This window comes from Panthera tigris, chromosome A1 (assembly GCF_018350195.1).
Source record: "Panthera tigris isolate Pti1 chromosome A1, P.tigris_Pti1_mat1.1, whole genome shotgun sequence".
Lineage (NCBI taxonomy): Eukaryota > Metazoa > Chordata > Mammalia > Carnivora > Felidae > Panthera > Panthera tigris.
In genome coordinates this window covers 187,720,365-187,741,834 of record NC_056660.1, presented here as the reverse complement: position 1 = coordinate 187,741,834, position 21,470 = coordinate 187,720,365, and the positions used below count along the sequence as shown (strand labels likewise).

Below are 21,470 nucleotides of genomic sequence, written 5' to 3'. Positions count from 1 at the left end.
TGGCAATTTATTTTTTTTGTTTCCTCCTGCCTAACATCAAGTGATGCACGTTGGGAGTTCATTGTATGAATCAGATTGGAACTGCTCTGAATTTCCATTAAAATCTACAGTTCTTTTGTCAGGGTTTGTAAACGGCTTACCTCGCATTCAGAGGGAAAAATGGAGTGGGGGCGGGGATGGGCAGGTGGAGGCAAAATTCTATACTGGAGTAACCTCGATGGCAGCTCTCATACTGAGATTCGCTGCCTTGGTTTTCTGAGCGATTTAGGCTTGCCCCTTCCCATTCCTGACGGTCCTCAATTTACGCTTACACTGGATAAAATGGGTAGATGTTTAGGCTCAATTTACGCTTACACTGGATAAAATGGGTAGATGTTTAGGCTCCTAAAATCCCTAGTGCAGGTAGCCCCTGATGCCAAGGAGGGAATCTAAAGTCTTCAGTCATCAAAGGTCACCTTTTAGCCCTCATCCGGAACATGACACAGCCACACGAGTCCTACGGCAGAGTCCTACGAAGGTCTCAGCACCCCCCGGGAAGCCAGCGCAACACCACTGACCCACCTCCGACTTTGGCGAAACAATACCAAAGACATCAAATCCCTTAAGCACCCACCAGCTCTGCGCCCACTAGAGGGCGCATGCGCAGAACGGGGGAGGACGGGCAGCCATCCAGGGATCGTAGGTATCTGAACAGGGGGTAACTGTCTCGGAAAGGCCTGGCTCCGTCGCCAGGTGAGGAGATCCCTGATAGCAGCTATATAGGACTAGCCTCACCAAAGACAAACACGAGAAGCTGTTTGGTCTCCGGCGCGTTTCCGTTTCAAAATTGAACTTCCGGTTCGTTAGCCGGTTCCGGTCCGTCTTTCACTTCCGGTCACCCTCTGTTCCGCCGCGGCCGGTTCTTGCGTCCACTGCTGCCGGTTCCGCCGCGCTCCAGGTGAGGGGACGCGGGGCACCTCGGTGCGTTGCCCACTGAGAGGCCGTTGGGGCCGAGGGGCCGAAGCTGAGCCCTGCTGTTGGCGCGGCGGGCCTCCCCTGCGGTCGGCCCTGGAGGGCTGGAGGCTGCTTGTGGGCGCCCTGGGCCGCGTCTGCCCTAGTCTGCGGCCCAGGCCTCCGGCCCCGGCCCGCTCGTCGCAGGGGCCGCCGCCCTCCCATCCGGCCTTGTCTATGTCGTGGGCTTCCCGTCCCCCAGTGGGTTTTGCGTCCCCAAACTTCATTCCTCCCCCCTCCGGGGTTTGATCATCTCTCCTCCTCCTTCCTATTGAAGGCATCCCAGCCTCCGGGGGTTTTTGAGTATGGACTATGCTTGTATGTTGTCCCAGGGCTGCTGCCTCTGCACTGCCACGCAGTTGCTGCTGCTGTGCTGTAGGCTTGTTGAAAAGTTAACCTACTCCCAATTCCCAAGGTGTTAACTTCTGCTGCTGTTAGTTTCAGAATTCCACCTTTGCCACATTTTAGTTGTGTGGTCTTGGACAAGTTGTTTTCTTTCTTTTTCAGTTTTTGAATCTCTATGATGAAGACAATAGTTGTTCAGGATTGTGAAGATTAAGTGAGATAATTAAGTTGTTTAGCGTGCTGGCCTTATTCTGTTATCTCCACCATTTGTCTTCCTCTCCACAGTTTACAAAGTGCTGTCAGGGTGTTATCTCATCCTTAGCACTGTTCTTGCTAAGTAGATCTTAATTACCTCATTTGGGGTCAGGAATTTTGGAACTGACTAGGCAAGTCAGTACAGTGTGTTAGGCAGAAGAGCTAACCCAAACAGCTCTTCCTGACTCTAGGTTCACCCTAAAGGTGTGAACCTTACTTACTTGTTTGGGTTTAATTGACCCCCCTCCCAAATCCTTTTTCAGTTTATAAATCTGATAGGGCCTAGAAAGATACAAAGTACAGTAAAACCTTGGTTTGGGAGCAGAATTCGTTTTGGAAACATGCTTGTAATCTAAAGTACTTGTATATCAAAGCAAATTTCAAGAACCATTGGCTTAGTTGTGATCATGGGATCATTTAAATGTGATCATGTAGCGTCACATATTACTATTGCAGGACATCATTCGTTTATCAAGTTAAAGTTTATTAGGAAAATTTGCACATCGTGGAGAACACTCGCACAACAAGTTACTCAGAATCCAAGGTTTTCCTGTATTAGAATTGTGTGAGAAAGGTTAAATGTGAAAACAAAATGACTCATGCGTTTGCATTGTGTTGTTCCATTGTGAATGATCTCACTATTGTAGAAATGAAGTTGAAAAGTAGTTTTAGGGCTATGAATTTAAAAATATTAATGGTATTTGTTTTGTTATGCTTGGTCCTTTAGAGCACCTGCTAACTTGGAATTCCTACTAGTGGTATAGGTGATGTATAACATTTGTATACTACTTTATTAAGCATAAGAGCCCATGCCATTCAGCGTATTTTCTTTCTTAGCCGACAAAATTGAGGAGTCTAGAGTATTGGCTCTCGAACTTTTAGTGTGCCTCAGAAATGGTGGGGTTGGGGAAGGCTGGGACAGGGACTGTTAAAACACAAATTGCTAGGTCCTTTCTCTCCAGCCCCAATTATGTTTTTAACAAGTTACCAAGTAGGGTCATGCTGTCATTGGTCTGAGACCACACTTTGAGAATGCTGGTCTAGAGGTGACTTGTCTAAACTCATCTGGAGCTCAGGTGACCTCACTCCAAACTCTATGCTCCCCTCAACACAACATAAACTGTTAGTACTGGTTGCATTGCTAGCTCTTGTGAATTTTCATTTTTATTCCCACCTTCACAGAAAAATAGTATTTAAACCATATTTCAGTTTGGTTCAAGAGGTCTGTTTGGCGCTTAATTGACGATCATAACATTTGCTAGCAAGTTATCTCTAAAATGGATTACATTGCCCTAAATTAACACACTTCATTTAAATTTCAGTAGTGTAGGTTGTAAACATAAGAGAGTAAGTATTAAGTGAATTTATGGTGCTATCTTTTAGTGGACATGGTGAAGACAGTTTAAGTTTCTAAATTATTTTCACATGATTCAGTTTGCTGCGTTGCTGTTGGTCATAATTCAGGAAGAATGCAAGCAAATATTTCATTAAATAAGTGATAGCATTTGTAAAGACCAATACTTTTGAAATTAGGAAATTCCGTTCTCTGACCTGTGCGGGAAATGCACCTAGGAAAACTGGTAGACAGCTTTTAGAGGGAAGAGACCTACATGTTAATGGTTGATGAGAATAGAGGCTCCTGTATAATTCTGTGTGCTTATATCTGTGTCTGTGGGTTTTGTATTTACTGATCTTTCAAGAGACACAGTTGTGATGTAGGAGAAGAAACATGAAATTTAGTCAGAAGACCTGTTGTGTTCCCAGCTATGTGCCCATGAAAAGATTACATACTTCTCCGAAGATTACTCTCCGAACTCTCATTTCCTTAATTGTAAAAGAGGGACAATTCTTATCAACCTTGTTAAATGACATTGCATGAAAACTGTACAACTTACTAAATATGAAACAAATAATGGCTGTTTGCTATTTAGCACAGTGCCTGGAATACTTCAGTTCCAGTTTTTAAGAAAATTTATTTAGCCAGTGCTTAATTTGTGTAGTGATTTCTATGTGCCAGGTCTATGTGACTTATAAATATTAGCTAATTTAACCCTCATAAGAACCCCACAGTAGGTAGTATTACCTAGACACTAAGAGTCTGTAAACCTAGACACACTAAGAGTCTGGTAACTTCCCAAAGTCAAATAGCTAGTAAGTGGGAAAGCTGGGATCTGAACCCAGGTACTCTAGAGTTTGCCCTTTTAACAACTCTCTGTACCACTTCTTAAATGTTAAATAAATATGAATGGTCCATCATGGAGAAACTTGCCTGTAGCATAAACCTGGTCAAAGAGGAAGGTATAGGTAGCTTATCATTGCAGCTTAACGATTGGACAGGCAGAATCTGAGTGTTATGAAGTAGTAACTTAAGCCAAAAATTGGGAGGGTAGGGGAATTTTAACTTTGAATCCTAATAACTTTTAGTGTTCTGGTAGCATTTCTGTAAGGAGAAAATCTTGTTTCTCCACCATCAATTTGTAAAGAAAGACTCAAACTACATTGCTCCTAAAATTTAGTTACAAGTTTGGCTACATCTTTGATGTATCTATTTTAACTTATTTACTTGTATATCTCTCTCTTTTTAGGAATCTTTTTCTGAGTAAAAGCTGCTTGATCGTATGTTTCAAGGATGGCTCTCCCTATCATTGTAAAATGGGGTGGACAGGAATATTCAGTGACCACACTTTCAGAAGATGATACTGTGCTAGATCTCAAGCAATTTCTTAAGACCCTTACAGGAGTGCTACCAGAACGCCAAAAGTTACTTGGACTCAAAGTTAAAGGTAATTCTCTCTTCGCTTTAAACTTCTTGCATTGATATGTTTGTGATTTTTTTATATTAGCTATTATCTTTTCTCTTTAGTAAGTCTTTCCCCTTGGAGATTTATTTGATAAGGATATTCCTAAAATTGTTTTATAGTAAAAGTGTGAATTTTAAAAGTTACTTGAAAATACCATCACTATTAAGATTACTTTTGATTGTTCTGACAGTTGGTGTTTGCTTGTTAAACCTTTGGCACAGAAGCCTCAGGTAAAACAGCGTAATTTCTGACATCTTTGTTCTAGCACAGCTTTTTCATTACAGTTTGGTTCTTCTACTCTCCCTAAATTATCTTTGCTGCTTCAAAAATAATGATGATTTAAAAATTATAGGCAGTGTTCATATACAGCTTAAAAGTGTTTGTGTTTATCATATCATGGAAAGGTGAATTTTGGGTAGCAGTAAATCTTTAGTTTTTTTTTTTTAATTTTTTTTTTAACGTTTATTTATTTTTGAGACAGAGAGAGACAGAGCATGAACAGGGGAGGAGCAGAGAGAGAGGGAGACACAGAATCTGAAACAGGCTCCAGGCTCTGAGCTGTCAGCACAGAGCCCGACACGGGGCTCAAACTCACGGACTCATGGACTCACGGACCGTGAGATCATGACCTGAGCCAAAGTCGGACGCTTAACCGACCGAGCCACCCAGGTGCCCCAGTAAATCTTTAGTTTTATCTTAGGTGCTCAATGTTCAAGACTTTTTGGAAAACATCTTCATTTTGAATGGCAAAATATAACATGAATTTGTTTCATTTAGCTAGCTGAATAAAAGTGTTCCTCTTAGATGGAGTTGGGGAAAAAAAATCTTGCGTTAGTTGTTACTTCTTAGTGTGTTAGACATTGCTAATTCAGCAGTGACAGTTTGTTAATTTAAGAAAAAAGAAACTGCTGTGGAATCTGTACCAAACCTTTTAATGTTAGGGTTTTATATAATGGGATAGTGAAACCAGCACCTGAACTTTAGTGAGAAAACAGTCATTTGCTTGTATTGTAGGCAAACCTGCAGAAAATGATGTTAAGCTTGGAGCTCTCAAACTGAAACCAAATACTAAAATCATGATGATGGGAACTCGTGAGGAGAGCTTGGTAAATGTTTACTTTTGTTACCATTTGTCCCTTTGAAGATACTATGATTTATATTACACTGTTATATCATAATTTTAATTGTGGTAAAATTGTCAGTTTAACAGTCAGTGAAAAATTAAAGCTTCCCAATGTATGTGGTATTAACTCAGCAGAAAACAAATATTAGGGAACTTGTTAGTATATAGTTAGCTGTAAGTGTAGTGCAAATGGTCAAATTTAACATGGTTAAATTTGTCCAGTGAACATATATAATGAAGTATAAAATATGGAAATTTTCTCACAGTCTATCTTTGAAAGATTCTTGAACTCAGATTGTATCTTTTATTTGCTTTTTATGCTATGCATGCATTTGTTATGTTAAAGATAATCTGGTAAAACAAAACCATTTTTTCATCTTAATAGGAAGATGTCTTAGGTCCACCTCCAGACAATGATGATGTTGTCAACGACTTTGATATTGAAGATGAAGTAGTTGAAGTAGAAAATAGGTAAGTGCTTTTCACTATCAAAGGAAATGGGTTATAATGTGAAAAAAAAAAGGTGAATGTTTCATCTGATTTTATTTTTCTACTAGGGAAGAAAACCTATTGAAAATTTCCCGCAGAGTGAAGGAGTACAAAGTGGAGATTTTGAATCCTCCCAGGGAAGGGAAAAAGCTTTTGGTACTAGATGTTGATTATACGTTATTTGGTAAGTCAGCTGAAATTGTGCTTCATCTCCTGTTACCTATAACAACTCTTTTTTTCCTTTGTTGACTTTTTTTCTTCCAGTATGAAATATTTGAAAGCTTTTCTTATTATAAAAAGTAAATCATTCATTATAGAAAATTTAGAAGTTACCTGTAACCCCAAAACCCAAAGATAACTATTCTTATATTTGGTGTGTATCTTCCAGGGTGTGTTTGTATGTGTATCCTTTTTACTTTTACTTGATGATATATTGAATATCGCAGTCATTCAATATACTCATTGTGAATTAAATGTGTATAGTTTTTAGTCACACAGTACTGTAGTTAATGGATGCATCATAATTTAACCAAGGTATTCCCTGTTGATTAACATTTAAATTTTTATGAGGATTATTTAAAACTTATTTTTGATATTTTATCCCTGGTTTTTCATTTAATTATGTTCAGGGCAGATTCTTGAATTTAAAATTTCTCATGTCAAAAAAAGAGAAAGAAGATGTTTATTTCATCCAAAAATATTGCTAAGAAGTGATTAGTTAACTCCTGATACAAGCATGAATTTATTTAGCTCTCATCCTAAACTTTAAGTACAGGTCATAGGTTAATGTATACTTATTTTAAAATTTGATAATTAAGTTAATTGGGCCTGTCATTTTGGAGAAATGTGATTCTATCTGGAAGGTGAATGGCTAAAAGTGAGTATAGGTGGCTCTAGTTTGCTTTCCATGTCACAAAATAACATCTATATTTTAGAGGCTATGTGAAAAATAAATTTACAGTTTACTGTATAAGCCTGAATTCTGGGTATTGCTCTTCACAAATTAAAGTCGATTAATTAAAATTAGATTGCAAGGATTTTAAATTGTGTGCTTTGAAAGACCTCTGTTTATCAGCCAATGTAATTCAGTCTTATGTAATTTGCATCTGAATGTTTATATTACATTTTATAAGTTTCGTTGATATCACGTACTTATCTATGATAACAAACTAATAATCATCTGTGACTGATTTTCTTTTAGACCATAGGTCTTGTGCAGAGACTGGAGTAGAATTAATGCGGCCATATCTTCACGAATTCCTCACATCTGCATATGAGGATTATGACATTGTTATTTGGTGTAAGCTATATTTTTTGTTTAGATTTCTATGGAAGTAATGTTGTTCTGTAAGTTGTTCTGCTTTATAAAGTGACTTAACATGACCTCAGGTTAAATATGATACGTTTTTCATTTGCTTTAGCAAATTTCTAATGAAGCATATTTAACTTTCTTGCAACACAATTTAAACTTACATTTACCATTACCATTGAAATAGTTAAATGTAGAAAGAGAGTAGATGATGCTGTCAGAACAAAAATGATCTTATTTCCGTAAGACCTCACCTTGATGAGAACTTTTCTTTCTGATCTTTACTGTAGAATCTTTGAAGCCTCCAGATATTGTTGCTTTCTCCTTTATCACTGTAGTTTCAAAACACTTGGAGAAAGATATGTGTAGAAAAATCACAGTGATGTTCTTCAGAAGCAAAGGAATGTGAATTTACTTAAGGGAAATTAATAGATGGACTAAAGCAATATTGCTTAAATTGTGGTTGGTGGCCCATTCCAGGAACTTACAGGTCCGTAATAAGATCAGTTTGCTCCAAAAAGTAAATTTATTACATACTGAGCACACTGTTTAGTTCAATGGACATTTTTTTCTGGTAAGACTTTATTGCTAAGGGATGATTTATATCTTACCTCTCAAACATTTAACGTTGCCTCTTGGCAAGTCATAGGCATAAATGAGCTATCCTGATTATGAATTAAATAAAATCTCATCAGTTAAAGATGCTGCATTTAATTGTACTGGGTTTTTGATGAGTGACCACATAGTTGTTACTTCAATCTTTAAATTTCCTTTGTACTTTTCCTTTTAATCAGAGGAAATTATTAATTTCTGTTCAGTATTAATATGAGTTCATAGCCATTAAGGTTAAATACATAGTTAAATACATAATTTCTTGGTTTATAACATACAGAGAAGAGAGCTTCCTGGGAACATATTTTTGTTGAACTGACACCTAAGATGACATTTGAGAAAAAAAGGTTTTCCTCTAAATGTTATTAAACTAGACTTAGAAATTTAGAGAACTTTTTACCGTCATAGGTTTAAAATAAGTTATTTTTATAAATTATGATATTTTTGTGGCCGTATGTTGAAAAAGGCACTTTACTTTAGAGCTAAATAGAGTTTTAATTCTGACTTGGTCCTTACTTTGTGACACTGGGGAGGTCAGTTAATCTCTCTGAGCCTTAAGTTCCTTGTCTGAGAAATGAAGATAAGTAAACCTATATTACAGGGTAGTTGCAAGAATAAAAGTGTCAGTATGTCTGTCGTATAGTAATTACTTAATTGGAAACCCTTTTTATTAGCTATGAATATTTTTATTTTCATTTGGGTATTATAGACCCAAAATAGATACTGAATTAAAAAAAAAATTGTTTTTCCCTATCTTGTGATCGTTGTCATTGTAGACACATCAGTCTCTCAAATTCTAGTTCAACTGACCAGTTTTGTGTGTAAGGTGATTCTTTCTGTTTTTGTATATGTATGCAAAGGTTTTTATTTTGAGAGCTCAGGTACCTCTTTTGCCTTTAAAAAATACATACATACACATATACACACTTTAAATAATTAAACTCGTTTCCTTTTTAAGCATTTTACTTAATAAAATTTTTAAAATTAAAAAAAAAATTAGGTAAAATGTTTAAAATGTAGTTTAGTCTAGTAACTTGGGACCAGAAGGGCATATAAAACAGGGTTGAATTTTAATATCAGTGATCTTGAGAAACTGGTTGGTGTCTCACAATGAGCAGATACATAGATAGAATTTATTAATTTAGTTGTCTCAGACTCATTGTTAAAAGCTCCTAGACTGAATAAGCACTAAGTTTCCTGAGCCTGGCAAAATGCTCATTTTCATCGGACCTAGCAGTCAACTTTGGCATCAACTTTTGGCACATAATACTGATTTGCTTATATTGACATAGATACCAATATCTATGCATTGCATGCATTGCATAGCAGTGCATTGCATGGCAGTGGGAATGTGGAAATAGATGGGAGATCCAGGCACCCTATATTTAAGTTTGCATTGATAAGAAAATAGTTTTAGGGCTGTTTTTAAAAAGGAGTTTAGGTTTTAATTTATGAATTACCTAGATTCAAAATTCTTTTGAACATTGGTGACCTGTATCTTTTAGATAAGAGTTGTTAAAATTCCATTTTGTGTTGACACACTAAAAATAAGTTTATTTTTAAGAATACTTAAAATTACCATAAATATGTTAGGAATTCTTATTTGTGATGCATTTGAACTTTTAATCTTGCTTAGAAAACTTACTTATAGAGAAGAAAAAAATTTTAAATGAAGTCCAAGCTTTTCATTTGTATCATATTATCATTCTTCATATTTTAGCTGCAACAAATATGAAGTGGATTGAAGCTAAAATGAAAGTAAGTGTTAGACAATCCATTTAAGAATGTTTTGAAATTGCATTTGTCTTTTTAGAAGTTCCAAGTTGAATTGATTTCATCTCATCAGAGGGCATTTAGTAGATAAACAAATGCCGTTTATTAGGAATAGAGGTGTGTTCAATGGAGTACTACGTGGCAATGAGAAAGAATGAAATATGGCCCTTTGTAGCAACGTGGATGGAACTGGAGAGTGTTATGCTAAGTGAAATAAGCCATACAGAGAAAGACAGATACCATATGTTTTCACTCTTATGTGGATCCTGAGAAACTTAACAGAAACCCATGGGGGAGGGGAAGAAAAAAAAAAAAAGAGGTTAGAGTGGGAGAGAGCCAAAGCATAAGAGACTCTTAAAAACTGAGAACAAACTGAGGGTTGATGGGGGGAGGGAGGGTGGGGGAGGGTGGGTGATGGGTATTGAGGAGGGCACCTTTTGGGTTGAGCACTGGGTGTTGTATGGAAACCAATTTGACAATAAATTTCATATATTGAAAAAAAAAAGGAATAGAGGTGTGTTTAAAGTCTGTTTGATAGTGGATTGTATTGAACAATTAAGTCTTTTTCAAAAAAAGTACAGCACAGCTCCCCCATTTTTTTTTAATCCTCCATTTACAATCCTTTTTCCCCCCTTTTTTTGCCTTGATTGTAATACTTAAAGAAGTGATGTTCTTCTGAAATACAAAATGGGATGTAGTCTGTTTCTAGTTTAATTTCTTTGGACTCATTTATTGACTTAGTAAAATGAAACTAAAAAACTTGCTAATTGTTGAGCAAGGTGTGGTGGCCAGTAGGGTAGAAAGTTGGCATTGTAGGAAATTGTAGCTGGAGTATTCAGAAAGCTTGGAATTTTTCATATTATTATGTTTTAACCACATGAATATTTGTATTTATAGGAGCTGGGAGTGAGCACAAATGCAAATTATAAGATTACCTTCATGTTGGACAGTGCTGCTATGATAACAGTACATACTCCAAGGAGAGGATTAATAGATGTAAGAAATCATTTTACTTCCAAGGTACCTGGGTGGCTCAGTTGGTTAATAGACTGACTCTTAGTTTCGGCTCAGGTCATGATCCCAGGGTTCAGGAGTTCAGGCCCCACATCGGGCTCCCCGCTGAAAGTGAGGAGCCTGCTTGGGATCCTCTCTCTCCCTCTTTTTCTGCCTCTCCCATGCTTGCACATTCTCATTCTCTCTCTCTCTCTCAAAATAAATAAACTTAAAAAAAAACATCTTCTGTTTAAAGACTTGTTTATTTTCTAGCGTACCTTTTTTTTTTTTTTAAAGATTTTATTTTTGTAACTAATCTCTACATCCATTGTGGGAATTGAACTCATAACCCTGAGATCAAGAGTTGCATGCTGTATTGACTGAGCCAACTGAGCGCCCCTCTAGCGTACTTTTTGTATTTATATTGATGGAATAAACTACAGAAAGAGTTAGGAAGTATATCTGAGAGGATAGAAAGCATCAGTTGAGTTTGACATAGGAAGATATATGTAGGGCTAATAGATTGGAATTTTAATGATAGAATTAAGGATCTTGAGGTAGGAGTGTCAACGGTCATGGATAATTATTCCATGATGATGGCAGCACAGTGTTGCTAAAAACAGGGTAGGTGTCATCAAGGAAAACACTAGAAGCAAACCAAAACATACTCACCCCGCACCATATAAAATTTGATAAATAAAAACAGATACCATAATGTATGTACTTTGCTATGATGTATGTGTAGCCCTAGAGAAGAGCAACAAGACTGTCCGAGGAAAAGGTTGGGCTAAAAAGATTAGAGTTCTTTAATTTGTTTACTCATCAAGTAACCAGTCCTATTATTGAACTACTAGAACATATTGTGAAAGGCACTGTTGGAGATGAGGAGACATAGTCTATAGCTTTGGGAAGCTCGTGAACTAGTAGGAATTGGGGAGAACTATTAGCAAACTAGGAAAGCCTATTGGGGACTGTAGTGAAATCATTGAAATCATATATAGATTTATTTAAGTGATGGAGATTTATTCAGTAAAGGAAATACTTCATACATGAAGGGAAAAACATAATGTACTAAAATAGTACATGCATAAAATCTAAACACTAAAACGAGTTTGGGAAGTGTTAAACAGAGTAGTGTTTATAATAGTTAAAAATTAGAAATAAAAATAAATCTGGTGGTTGCCAGAGAGGAGATAGGTGAGGAGATGGGTGAAATAGATGAAGGAGATTAAAAGGTACAGACTTCCAGTTATGAAATAAATAAGTCATGGAGATGAAAAGTACAGCATAGGCAATATAGTCAATAATGTTGTAATGACGTTGTATGGTGATATAGATGGTGACTGCACTTACCGTGGGGAGCACCAAGTAATGTGTAGAATTGTTGAATCACTGTGTTGTACACTTGAAACTAATAAAACACTGTATGTTAATTATACTTCAAAAAAAAGTGAATAAATCCTCAATATCCAATAGTAGAGAATTGGGTATAAAAATTTTTGTTCATGTAATGGAATGATGTAATAGAATATTTAGTGAATGAAAAATTTTTCATGATACGTCATTAAAGTGAAAAAAATACTTAGAGGGCAGTATTTGCTGACTGTTAGAAATAGCTTTTAGCTCTTATTTGGTTCAGGTTCCCACTTAACAAAACATCTGTGAACTCAAAAGCTGTTGATGTTTATAAAAACGACTGGAGGCAAATACAGTATTATCAGAATAGCTAATTATTATCCTTGGTAATGATTGGATTATAGGTAATTTTAAATGTTCTTGTGTGCTTTTTTGTGTTTTCATGTTTTTTTCCTATAGTCAGCAGTATTTAATTGAGAACAAAGTAGTCCATGTTTTAGGGAACAGAGTGCACTTGACGTAATTAGAAAGTGACAGCACTATTTAAGAGGATGCAGGATTTCTAACCCTGGGTGTCATAAACCAGAGCTCTTGTCCTCTTTCTTAAGTCTTTTTGTTAGCTAAGAAAATGAAGAATTGGCTTACTGGGTCAGTTCCATCTTTGTCTTGAAGTATTTGGGGGGTCTGTTTCAGTAGTAAACAAATAGTTAAAAGTAATTAAGGCAAATAAAATTAAAGTATTTTAAATAGTAAAGTAATTTCAATATCATTCTTTGCAGTAGCTAAGACACTAAGAAGAAAAAAGTCTTTCTCCATATTAAAATATGTTGTAGAAAGTGAAAAAGAATATTTTTAAATGACAACTTTTGTCATCATTTGTATACTACCATTTAATCTCATATAATATTATTATCATAGAATCTCATATTACCATAAATGAGACTCCTGTCTTCAGCAAAAAATACTTCTAAAAATTAATTTATTTAAAAAATTTTCTAAATGTGTATAATAAATTGATATTCAAAAATGAAGTATGTAATGAAAAGTCCTCTTCCCACCTGGCCCTCTAGCCAGTTAGTCTTCTCTTCCTACATTCTTGTGTGGTTTTATAGAGAATATATGCAAGTACCAACAGATAGGAATGTGTAAGGAATTATCTTTTTGAAGACTTATTTTAAGAAATCAGAACTAGGGGTGCCTGGGTGGCTCAGTTGGTTAAGCGTCTGACTCGGTTTCAGCTCAGGTCATGATCTCACATTTTGTGAGTTCAAGCCCTGCATCAGGCTCCCTGCTGACAGCAGGGAGTCTGCTTGGGATTATTTTTCACTCCCTATCTCTCTGCCCCTCCCCTGCTCATGCTGTCTCTGTCTCTCTCAAAAATAAATAAATAAACTTAAAAAAAAAAAAAAGGAACTCAGAACTAGGGGCGTCTGGCTGGTTCAGTCAGTTGACCATCTGGCTCTTGATTTTGGCTAAGGTCATGATCCCAGTGTTGTGGAATCAAGCCTCATGTCAGGTTCCATGCTGAGCGTGGAACCTGCTTAAGAGGATCTCTCTCCCTCTACCCCTCTTCCCCTGGTCACATGCTTTCTTACTCTCCTTCTGTAAAAACAACAGCTCAGAAATAAAAGCAAGAGATTACAAATTATAGTGCGTTTGAAGTTAAGCAGTTGCACCTGTGCCACTAAATTAAAGGCAGAATCAATTTTCTTTCCTCTACAAAATATTTAAGTTCTGTATTAATAGAGCCAGGTACATTGTTTATTATTAAGGTTTTCTAATTTTGAAAACAGACCCCATGTGACATTCAGGCTCTGAGGGGCACGTATTAGCTCAGGAAGTCATGTGACTACTCAATTACTTCAGATTCTTTTTAAATAATTACCCCTCCTTTGACCTCCAATCTTCACATTAAAATTATGGAAAGTCTTACAGTGAGTTTAGTCAGGTAGACATGAACAGACCTTTCAGATGTTAACATTGTGAGATCCATTGTGTTTTAAAATGTGTTGCATCTCAGCTGTGATCCTTTCACATAGCCAGCTGTCAGCATCCTACAGGAGAAAGTGAGTGCTCTGATGCAGTTCTGCAGGGCATTTTGAGGTATCTCTGCTTTTAAGAAAGGATGAACTACTGATAAAATTGAGTTAAATCTAAACTTTTATTCTAAGGTAAAGCCTCTTGGTGTTATATGGGGAAAGTTTTCGGAGTTTTACAGCAAAAAAAACACCATTATGTTTGATGACATTGGAAGAAATTTTCTAATGAACCCACAGAATGGATTAAAGGTAAGACATAATTTTACTTACTATGCTTATGTAATCTGGAATTTGTGGTAGAACTTTAGCACTGTTGAGTTTCATAAATCTTCAGAAGTCCTATATTATGGTCACAGGCAAGAAAGCTTACATATTTAGAAAAATTCATCTACAGTTGAACATTCTGTTTCCCACATTGATATCTTCTTAGTTTGCCAATTTATCCAGGTGTTTTTAATCAGCTTTGTGGAGCAACATACGGGCTTTTGTTGACTTTTAGCATCATAAGTGAAAGCATGAAAGCATCAAACATTTTATTAGCGATACAAATCTTAGAATTTCTGATGTTAGTTGATGTTAGCTTGAAAGCTGGCAGTAAAAGCTTATTTTTTCCTGTTTAAACTGAAACTAAGGGTTTTGAAAATTCATACAGGAAAAGTAGAGATCTTAGAGTTATAAAATGCCAGAGCTAGGAATCTCAATCATTTTGTCTATCTTCTTAACTTTATGTAAACAATCGGAGGATCAGAAAATTTGTAACTTGCCCAAAGTTATGTATGTGACTGGTTAATGACAGAATTTGAGTTAGAATCTAAGTGACTTGATTCCTAAGCCAGTGATTTTAGCATGAAGTCAGATGCAGTTTTGTAGATATGATGGTAACATTTAATCCTGGTGGCAGCATAACATTGGTAAGAGAAAAATTTGAAACTTTACATTTCTGGTACTTATGGTTGCCTGAATGTTAGTACGATGTGAAAATGGAAAAGATAGCTTCATATTATACTAATACAAGTGGAATCTCAATCTGAAATGGAAATATGAACCCTAAGATATTTTTATTCTCAGTCCTGAACCTTTCCACAAGTTGGATTCTTGATAACTTTAAAAGAGAAAACTTACAAGAAAGTACATTTTTTAAGCTTTCCTTATAGACTCTGGATGTACTCTTTAGTGTATGAGGATAGCTGAGAGACAGAATGCTGATCTCAGTAGTGAGTTGCAGCAATTGTAAAAGCTATTGACTTGGATGAAAAGTACTTGAGGTAGGTTGGTGGTTATGTTCCTCTTTAAAAATGGTGTCTGTTTGAGGCTTTGGAAGAAGTGTTTTTCTTGTGTGTAGTTTACCGGGTGTTGTACAGAAATAAATTCTTGAGGAAAGATTCATTTGATCTAAACCAAATGAAACTAGTGGTTAATACCTGCTCAGGACAGGAAGTGAAGTCATCATGATGTTCAAGGAGTGATTTTTGAGGAAAGCTTTAACTTAAAAAAATTACATAATCCTTAGTTTCATGTGTGTTTAGAAGAAACTTTATTTTTCCAGCCCACATTTGGGCCCTACTTATCTCTGGATGCAAAGATGATATAAACTTCTAGTTCTTCATGTTAGTTTAGAGCAGGATTATTATTATTTTTTTAAACAAGGTAGTCTGTAGAATCACTGAATGAATTCCTAAAAATACCTAAGTCTCCAAACTGCCCAAATTTTAATTCAGGAGAGATATTTTTAAACATTCTATAGGTAATCTCTCACATGTCTCCTTTTGAAAACCTCTTTTAAGAAGGTAATTATTGGGGCGCCTGGGTGGCTCAGTCAGCTGGGCGTCTGACTTCAGCTCAGGTCATGATCTCACAGTTTGTGAGTTCAAACCCCACATCGGGCTCTGTGCTGACAGCTCAGAGCCTGGAGCCTGCTTCAGATTCTGTCTCTCCCTCTCTCTCTGCTCCTCCCCCACTCACACTCTATCTCTCTCTCAAAAATAAATAAACATTAAAAAAAAAAAGAAGGTAATTATTAATGATCTGCCCACATTGACATAGAAGCCGTTTTGAAATTGAGAAATATTCTTACTGTGTTTTGTTGTCATGGTTTCATAATGCTCTTGATAGAAGTCTCAAAAAAGATTTCACAGAGATCTTAAAGACTGCTTCTTTTTAAAAGAGCAAACTTGGGGGGCCTGGGTGGCTCAGTCGGTTAAGCATCCGACTTCGGCTCAGGTCATGATTTCACGGTCCGTGAGTTCGAGCCCCGTGTCGGGCTCTGTGCTGACAGCTCAGAGCCTGGAGCCTGTTTCAGATTCTGTGTCTCCTTCTCTCTGACCCTCCCCCGTTCATGCTCTGTCTCTCTCTGTCTCAAAAATAAATAAATGTTAAAAAAAAATTAAAAAAAAATAAATAAAAGAGCAAACTTATGATATAAGCTTGCCAATCTTAAGGTTTGACATGGAATATGGAAGGCATTGTGAATTATGAATAAATACAGTACTGAACTAACAAAACTTGAGTTTTGGTCATGGATAAATCAGTACTCTGAAAACTTCATATTGTTATTTGTACAAGGAAATGATGATATAAGAAAATGCAGATAATGTAGACCATCTTAAGTTCCTAAAAATGTTTCTTTGATATGATACTGTAGTGGTCACATATGTTGCCTGTCCTGTTAGTGAGATCATTTTTGAAGAATGGTACAAAAAGAAATGATTATGCTAGATCAAGTGAAGTTGGGTGAATAATAGACTTTTTTTGCACTTAACTAGTTTAACTTTTAGATCCAGAGTCATAGGAGTATTTTAGTTTTGCTGTTTAATAGTGCTTAAGACTAAATATTTAGAAAGTCAACCTAACTTAGCAGGACCTTGGTAAATCTTATTTACCAGCCACAGAAACTGTACTTTCTCTTTTAGTCAAAATCCCTTCCTACTGTTAAACTAGGAATCCCATTGGCACATTGTATGTTAATAGTTTAAAAGTTAGCATGTTATCTTTTTTTACTTGAATGAAGGAATACTTTGAAACATTATAATACTGCCCAAGATTATGTAGAAACTCCTTTCATCGCATCCTGATATCATGCCTCTTTACTTCCAGCCCCAGGGCTTAAGCAAGGTCTGATTCTTGAAGAGAATCTTCCTGATCTCCTGCATGCATAGCTGCTGCTGTGAGACAGCACTGACCACTCTATCTGTTTGGAGGCAGAATCTACAACTGCCTGCATCTGTGCAGACTCCCCCTGACAGCTCTGATTGGTGCCCTTAAAGTTGTGGAAGCCTAACTGACTAATGGGGGTCCTGACACCAAGCTGTTCTGATGCGAGTAGAACATAGGGAAAATTTTCTTCTGTCCATTTCAAGCTGGTGGTGTGTTTTTCCAATAACAGAGAAGAAAAGTATATATATATATATGTAAAATATTTAAGACCTTTCCTATTCTTGATAGGGTATGGACTTCTTTGGGTTCATTGTACTTAACAGGGGACAGAACTAAATGTCTTCTGTTTTTCAGTTTACTATGTAAAATTAATAACTAATAAGCAGTTTGCATTTTCTCTAAATCATGATAAGGATATATTAATACTTTACTAAGTGTGATTTATTCAGTTCTCCTTATATGTGTGTTTTAAGAATATGATTTTTAAAAAAATTTTTTATAAAATGGAAAAATCCAAATATAAATAGAACTATATAGGATTATATAATGAACTTCTGTGTTTGCATCATTCAGTTTAAACAACTTATTAATTCTTAGATGATTGTTTGCTCTGTACCCAGCCTACTTCCCTCTCTGTAATTAAAGCAAATCCCAGACATCGTTTCATCTAAAATTAATTAAAAATTGTTGAAAGGTTGTCTTGAGTTTTATAAAGATATTTGAACTGATAACCTAAAAAGACAAAACTCTTTATTGGAACTGTGACAAAGAAAAGTGCATAAAATTTATAATTTAACAAATAGATACAAAGATAACACATGTAATTACCACCAAGTCAAGATAGAAATATCCCTTACTAGTTAACAATTCTCTACCCTATCTACCATCCTGACTTTCATGCTTTTGAAATGAATGCTTTTCATCGTAAAATATATCAACCTTAAAAATCTGGAAAATATGACTTCTTTTTATGGGAAAACTCTTGCGGAGCTAAAAATACTTTTACGGAGACTTTAATGATAAAAATACTTGCGGTAAAACGAGAGAAAATATGTTATATAAATACATAATAGCTATGTAAAATTTTATAGGAAAACACGGAAATGGAAATCATCATTGTTAAAGTTTATTTCACTCCCCTGTTAGATCAAGCTTGTATTTGGATTAACATTTTATGAGTTAGGTGGCATGAATTAATTGGTAAGAAGCAGCTGGATTGATAGAAGAGGAAAAAGTCTGGCAGTTTTACAAAGTAGAGAAGCCACGTAGAGTTCAAGTGCCGTAAGAAAGCTGGTGTTGCCAGGTTCAGACTGAAAAGGTAACGTAAGGTAAATGAGGTGGAAGAACTCTTAACTTGCATTAGGAACATTATAGCGTGACTGTCAGTTTATTACACTGAGACAGTGCAAAAGTCCTCTTTAGTGATATTTTAATCTCATTACTGAATCCTAATGAGAGGGTAGGGTAGATTTGTGCCAGTTTCCTTATTGTAATGTGAAGTGTTGGATGTTTGCTTCCTAACAGATAAGGCCTTTTATGAAAGCGCACCTAAATCGAGATAAAGACAAGGAACTTTTAAAATTAACTCAGTACCTCAAGGAAATAGCAAAATTAGATGACTTTTTGGACCTAAATCACAAATATTGGGAAAGGTAAGTGCTAATTGCTTATTCATTTCCCATTTACATTAATGAATGAAAAAATTATCTGGTGACCCTGGTATACACATAATTCTGAATTTTATTTAAGATGCGTGAATTCTAAAACTGTTTTCTAATCCAGTGACATCTCCCCCAAAAGTATTTTTCCTTTTCATCTTAACCTCTAACTTGTTCATAAACCCGCATCTCTTAGGGTCTTTAATACTTCTAGGAGAGAGGATTTGAGATTGGTACACATTTGTGATGCTACTTGGAAATTAATTCTGTGACGCTAGATAGGTCGCCCTTTTATAAATCATATGAGAATGTAGTCCCTGTTCTTATATGTAAAATAAAGTCAGGATAAAATAAAACACACAAATTTTTTTCTGTTAAAAATCACTCTGCAAGTAATTGCTCTGTATAGCAGAAAAATTTGAAAACTTTAATCCAGTAGAGAAACAATTACTTAATGATTTTCTTTTCTAAAGAGAACCACAGTTACCATCTTGATTTATGATCTTCTAGCCTTTTTTCTAAGCACAAACATATCTACATTAGCACAAATCTACATATAGACTGCATATAAACATCAAGATAATGAAGCAGGGATAACTTCTGGAGAAGTGGACAGGATTATGTGTACTGCAAGTAATTTTTTGGAATTAGATCTTTAAAAGATCTGGTTGCATTAATACAGCAACAAAAGAAACCATTCATGTAATAGGCTAAAAGAGGCTAAACAGGAATAAACTCTAAAAGAAAGCTCTTTCTTTTGTGGGTTCAAGTGCTTCAAGCCCTGCATTGGGCTCTGTGCTGACATATAGCTTCTTATTAGATGATCCTCATAATTCTATTAGGAAGATAAAGCAGGCATTTTTATTCTCATCTCCAAATTACAGATGGTGTAACTAAGGAATGGAGATAATAAATGCTACAAATTGAGCACGTTTTGCACCATAAAAACTTGTCCAGATCTTCTTGGGGCATCTTGGCTCAGTTGGTTAAGCGTCCGACTTCAGCTTAGGTCATGATCTCATGGTTCTTGAGTCTGAGCCTTGCATTGGGCTTGCTGCTGTCAGCACAGAGCTTGCTTTGGATCCTCTGTCCCTGCCTCTCTCTGCCCCTCCCTCCCTCCCTCCCTCCCTCCCTCTTTCTCTCCCTCTCAAAAATAAATATTCAAAACAAAACAAAACAAAAAAACTTGTCCAGGCGTTCTGATTTTAAGAACTCTTTCCCACCCAATACTACTAAGTATAGTAATTTATACATGTGAGAAATAGAGATAAAACTTTGAATTTAATGGTAGATTCCTATAAAATAATGAAGGAAAAATTGTTTACTTAGTAAATTAACATCTTCACATCTTTACACTCTTGATCAGAGTCTTTTAGTATCTGTGGCCCACAGTCTTTACTCAAGAAAAATAAGGTCTTTAAATGAGTGTGAAATTCTTCATGAAAATTGCAATGTTAGTTAATATATCACTTTCACATTAGGAAGTCATACAGTACGAAGGGAGAGAGTGCAGTCTCCAGAGCCTTGTTTTGAATCTAAGCTCTGCCACTTTCTAGTTCGTTGAACTTGGGCAAATTGCTTACCCTTTTCATGCCTGTAAAATAGGAATAGATTCTAAAAGAAAGATCTTTTGGCCTGCCTGGGTGGCTCAGTCAGTTAAGTGTTTAGCTCTTGGTTTTGGCTCAGGTCATGATCTCATTGTTCCTGGGTTCAGGCCTTGCTTTGGGCTCTCTGCTGACAATGCAGAGCTTGCTTGGGATTCTTTCTCTCTCTCTCTCTCTCTCTCTCTCTGCCCCTCCCCTGCTTGTGCACCCTCTCTCTCGGTCTCTCTCTCAAAATAAATAAAAGCTCTTCATTGAGCTGTTATGAGGACTAAACGAATTAATACCTGTACTTAAAACATTGCGGGGGGGGGGGGGGGGGGCACCTGCGTGGCTCAGTGGGTTAAGTGTCCACCTCTTGATTTCGCCTCAGGTGGTTCATGGTATCAAGCTCCGAATCAGGCTCTGAGCTGACAGCTGGAGCCTGCTTGGGATTCTCTCTCCCTCCCCCCTGTCTCTTCCCTGCTCATTTTCTCTCTCTCTCTTTCTCTCTCTCTACAACAACAACAACAAAAAAACCCCAACCAAACAAAACCAGTGGATGGCACATAAACAGTCAACAGGTATTAGTGATTATTAACAATTATTACTCATCTGGAAAAGTTTTGTTATTAAAATTAACTGCTTCCTTTGGGAGGAGTTAGACTGTTATTGTGAATTTATTGTGATACAGGGTAGACATCTTTATTTTATTTCTTGCAGGTATCTGTCAAAGAAGCAAGGACAGTAGTTACCAGTTACATGAGCAGTTACCGAGGATACTTGAGATCACGAACTTCTTGCTTTTCTGCTAGAAATCATTATGATAGTGCTGGACACTGCAGCGAATATCAGACTGCTTATACTTGGTCTTCCAGTTTTTTTGTAAATTTAATTTTATATTTTTTGAAGATCATAGCAATACGCTTAAAAAATCCTTTTCCCCCTATATGAATATACTGTTACTCTTGAAAAATATTTTCTCCAGCATTGA

General features: G+C 36.3%; 1 protein-coding gene and 1 long non-coding RNA gene across 8 annotated transcripts in view; one reads left to right on the top strand and one right to left on the bottom strand.

The window, feature by feature from the left end:
- Positions 1-700, bottom strand: part of LOC102959183 — a 9,789-nt gene extending 9,089 nt beyond the window's left edge. The window contains exon 1 of one of the 3 annotated variants that reach the window (XR_006220277.1): positions 614-700. This is a non-coding gene — a long non-coding RNA (uncharacterized LOC102959183). Of the gene's footprint in view, positions 1-455 lie in introns of all 3 variants that reach the window. The other 2 variants (XR_444347.2, XR_006220278.1) reach the window with 2 other exon arrangements.
- Positions 656-21,470, top strand: UBLCP1 (ubiquitin like domain containing CTD phosphatase 1). Of its 5 annotated transcripts, XM_042993390.1 has the most exons (12): positions 879-937; positions 1,498-1,549; positions 4,176-4,373; positions 5,406-5,497; positions 5,900-5,985; positions 6,072-6,187; positions 7,205-7,303; positions 9,645-9,682; positions 10,595-10,693; positions 14,218-14,334; positions 18,763-18,890; positions 21,200-21,470. In XM_042993390.1, the coding sequence occupies exons 3-12, from the start codon at positions 4,220-4,222 to the stop codon at positions 21,225-21,227; spliced, it is 957 nt and encodes a 318-aa protein (XP_042849324.1). In that variant the 5' UTR covers positions 879-937; positions 1,498-1,549; positions 4,176-4,219; the 3' UTR covers positions 21,228-21,470. The 5 variants fall into 5 exon arrangements, with proteins under 5 accessions (XP_042849341.1, XP_007077661.1, XP_042849324.1 ...); XM_042993407.1 differs by lacking the exons at positions 879-937; positions 1,498-1,549 and adding an exon at positions 656-732; XM_007077599.3 differs by lacking the exon at positions 1,498-1,549 and having other exon boundaries at positions 850-937.

Coding starts and splice junctions, on each gene's coding strand:
- UBLCP1 (XM_042993407.1), top strand. CDS start 4,220: ATGGCTCTCCCTATCATTGTAAAATGGGGTGGACAGGAATATTCAGTG. Junction 10,694..14,217: donor CAAGGAGAGGATTAATAGAT/GTAAGAAATCAT, acceptor TTTTATTCTAAG/GTAAAGCCTCTTGGTGTTAT. Junction 14,335..18,762: donor ACCCACAGAATGGATTAAAG/GTAAGACATAAT, acceptor GCTTCCTAACAG/ATAAGGCCTTTTATGAAAGC.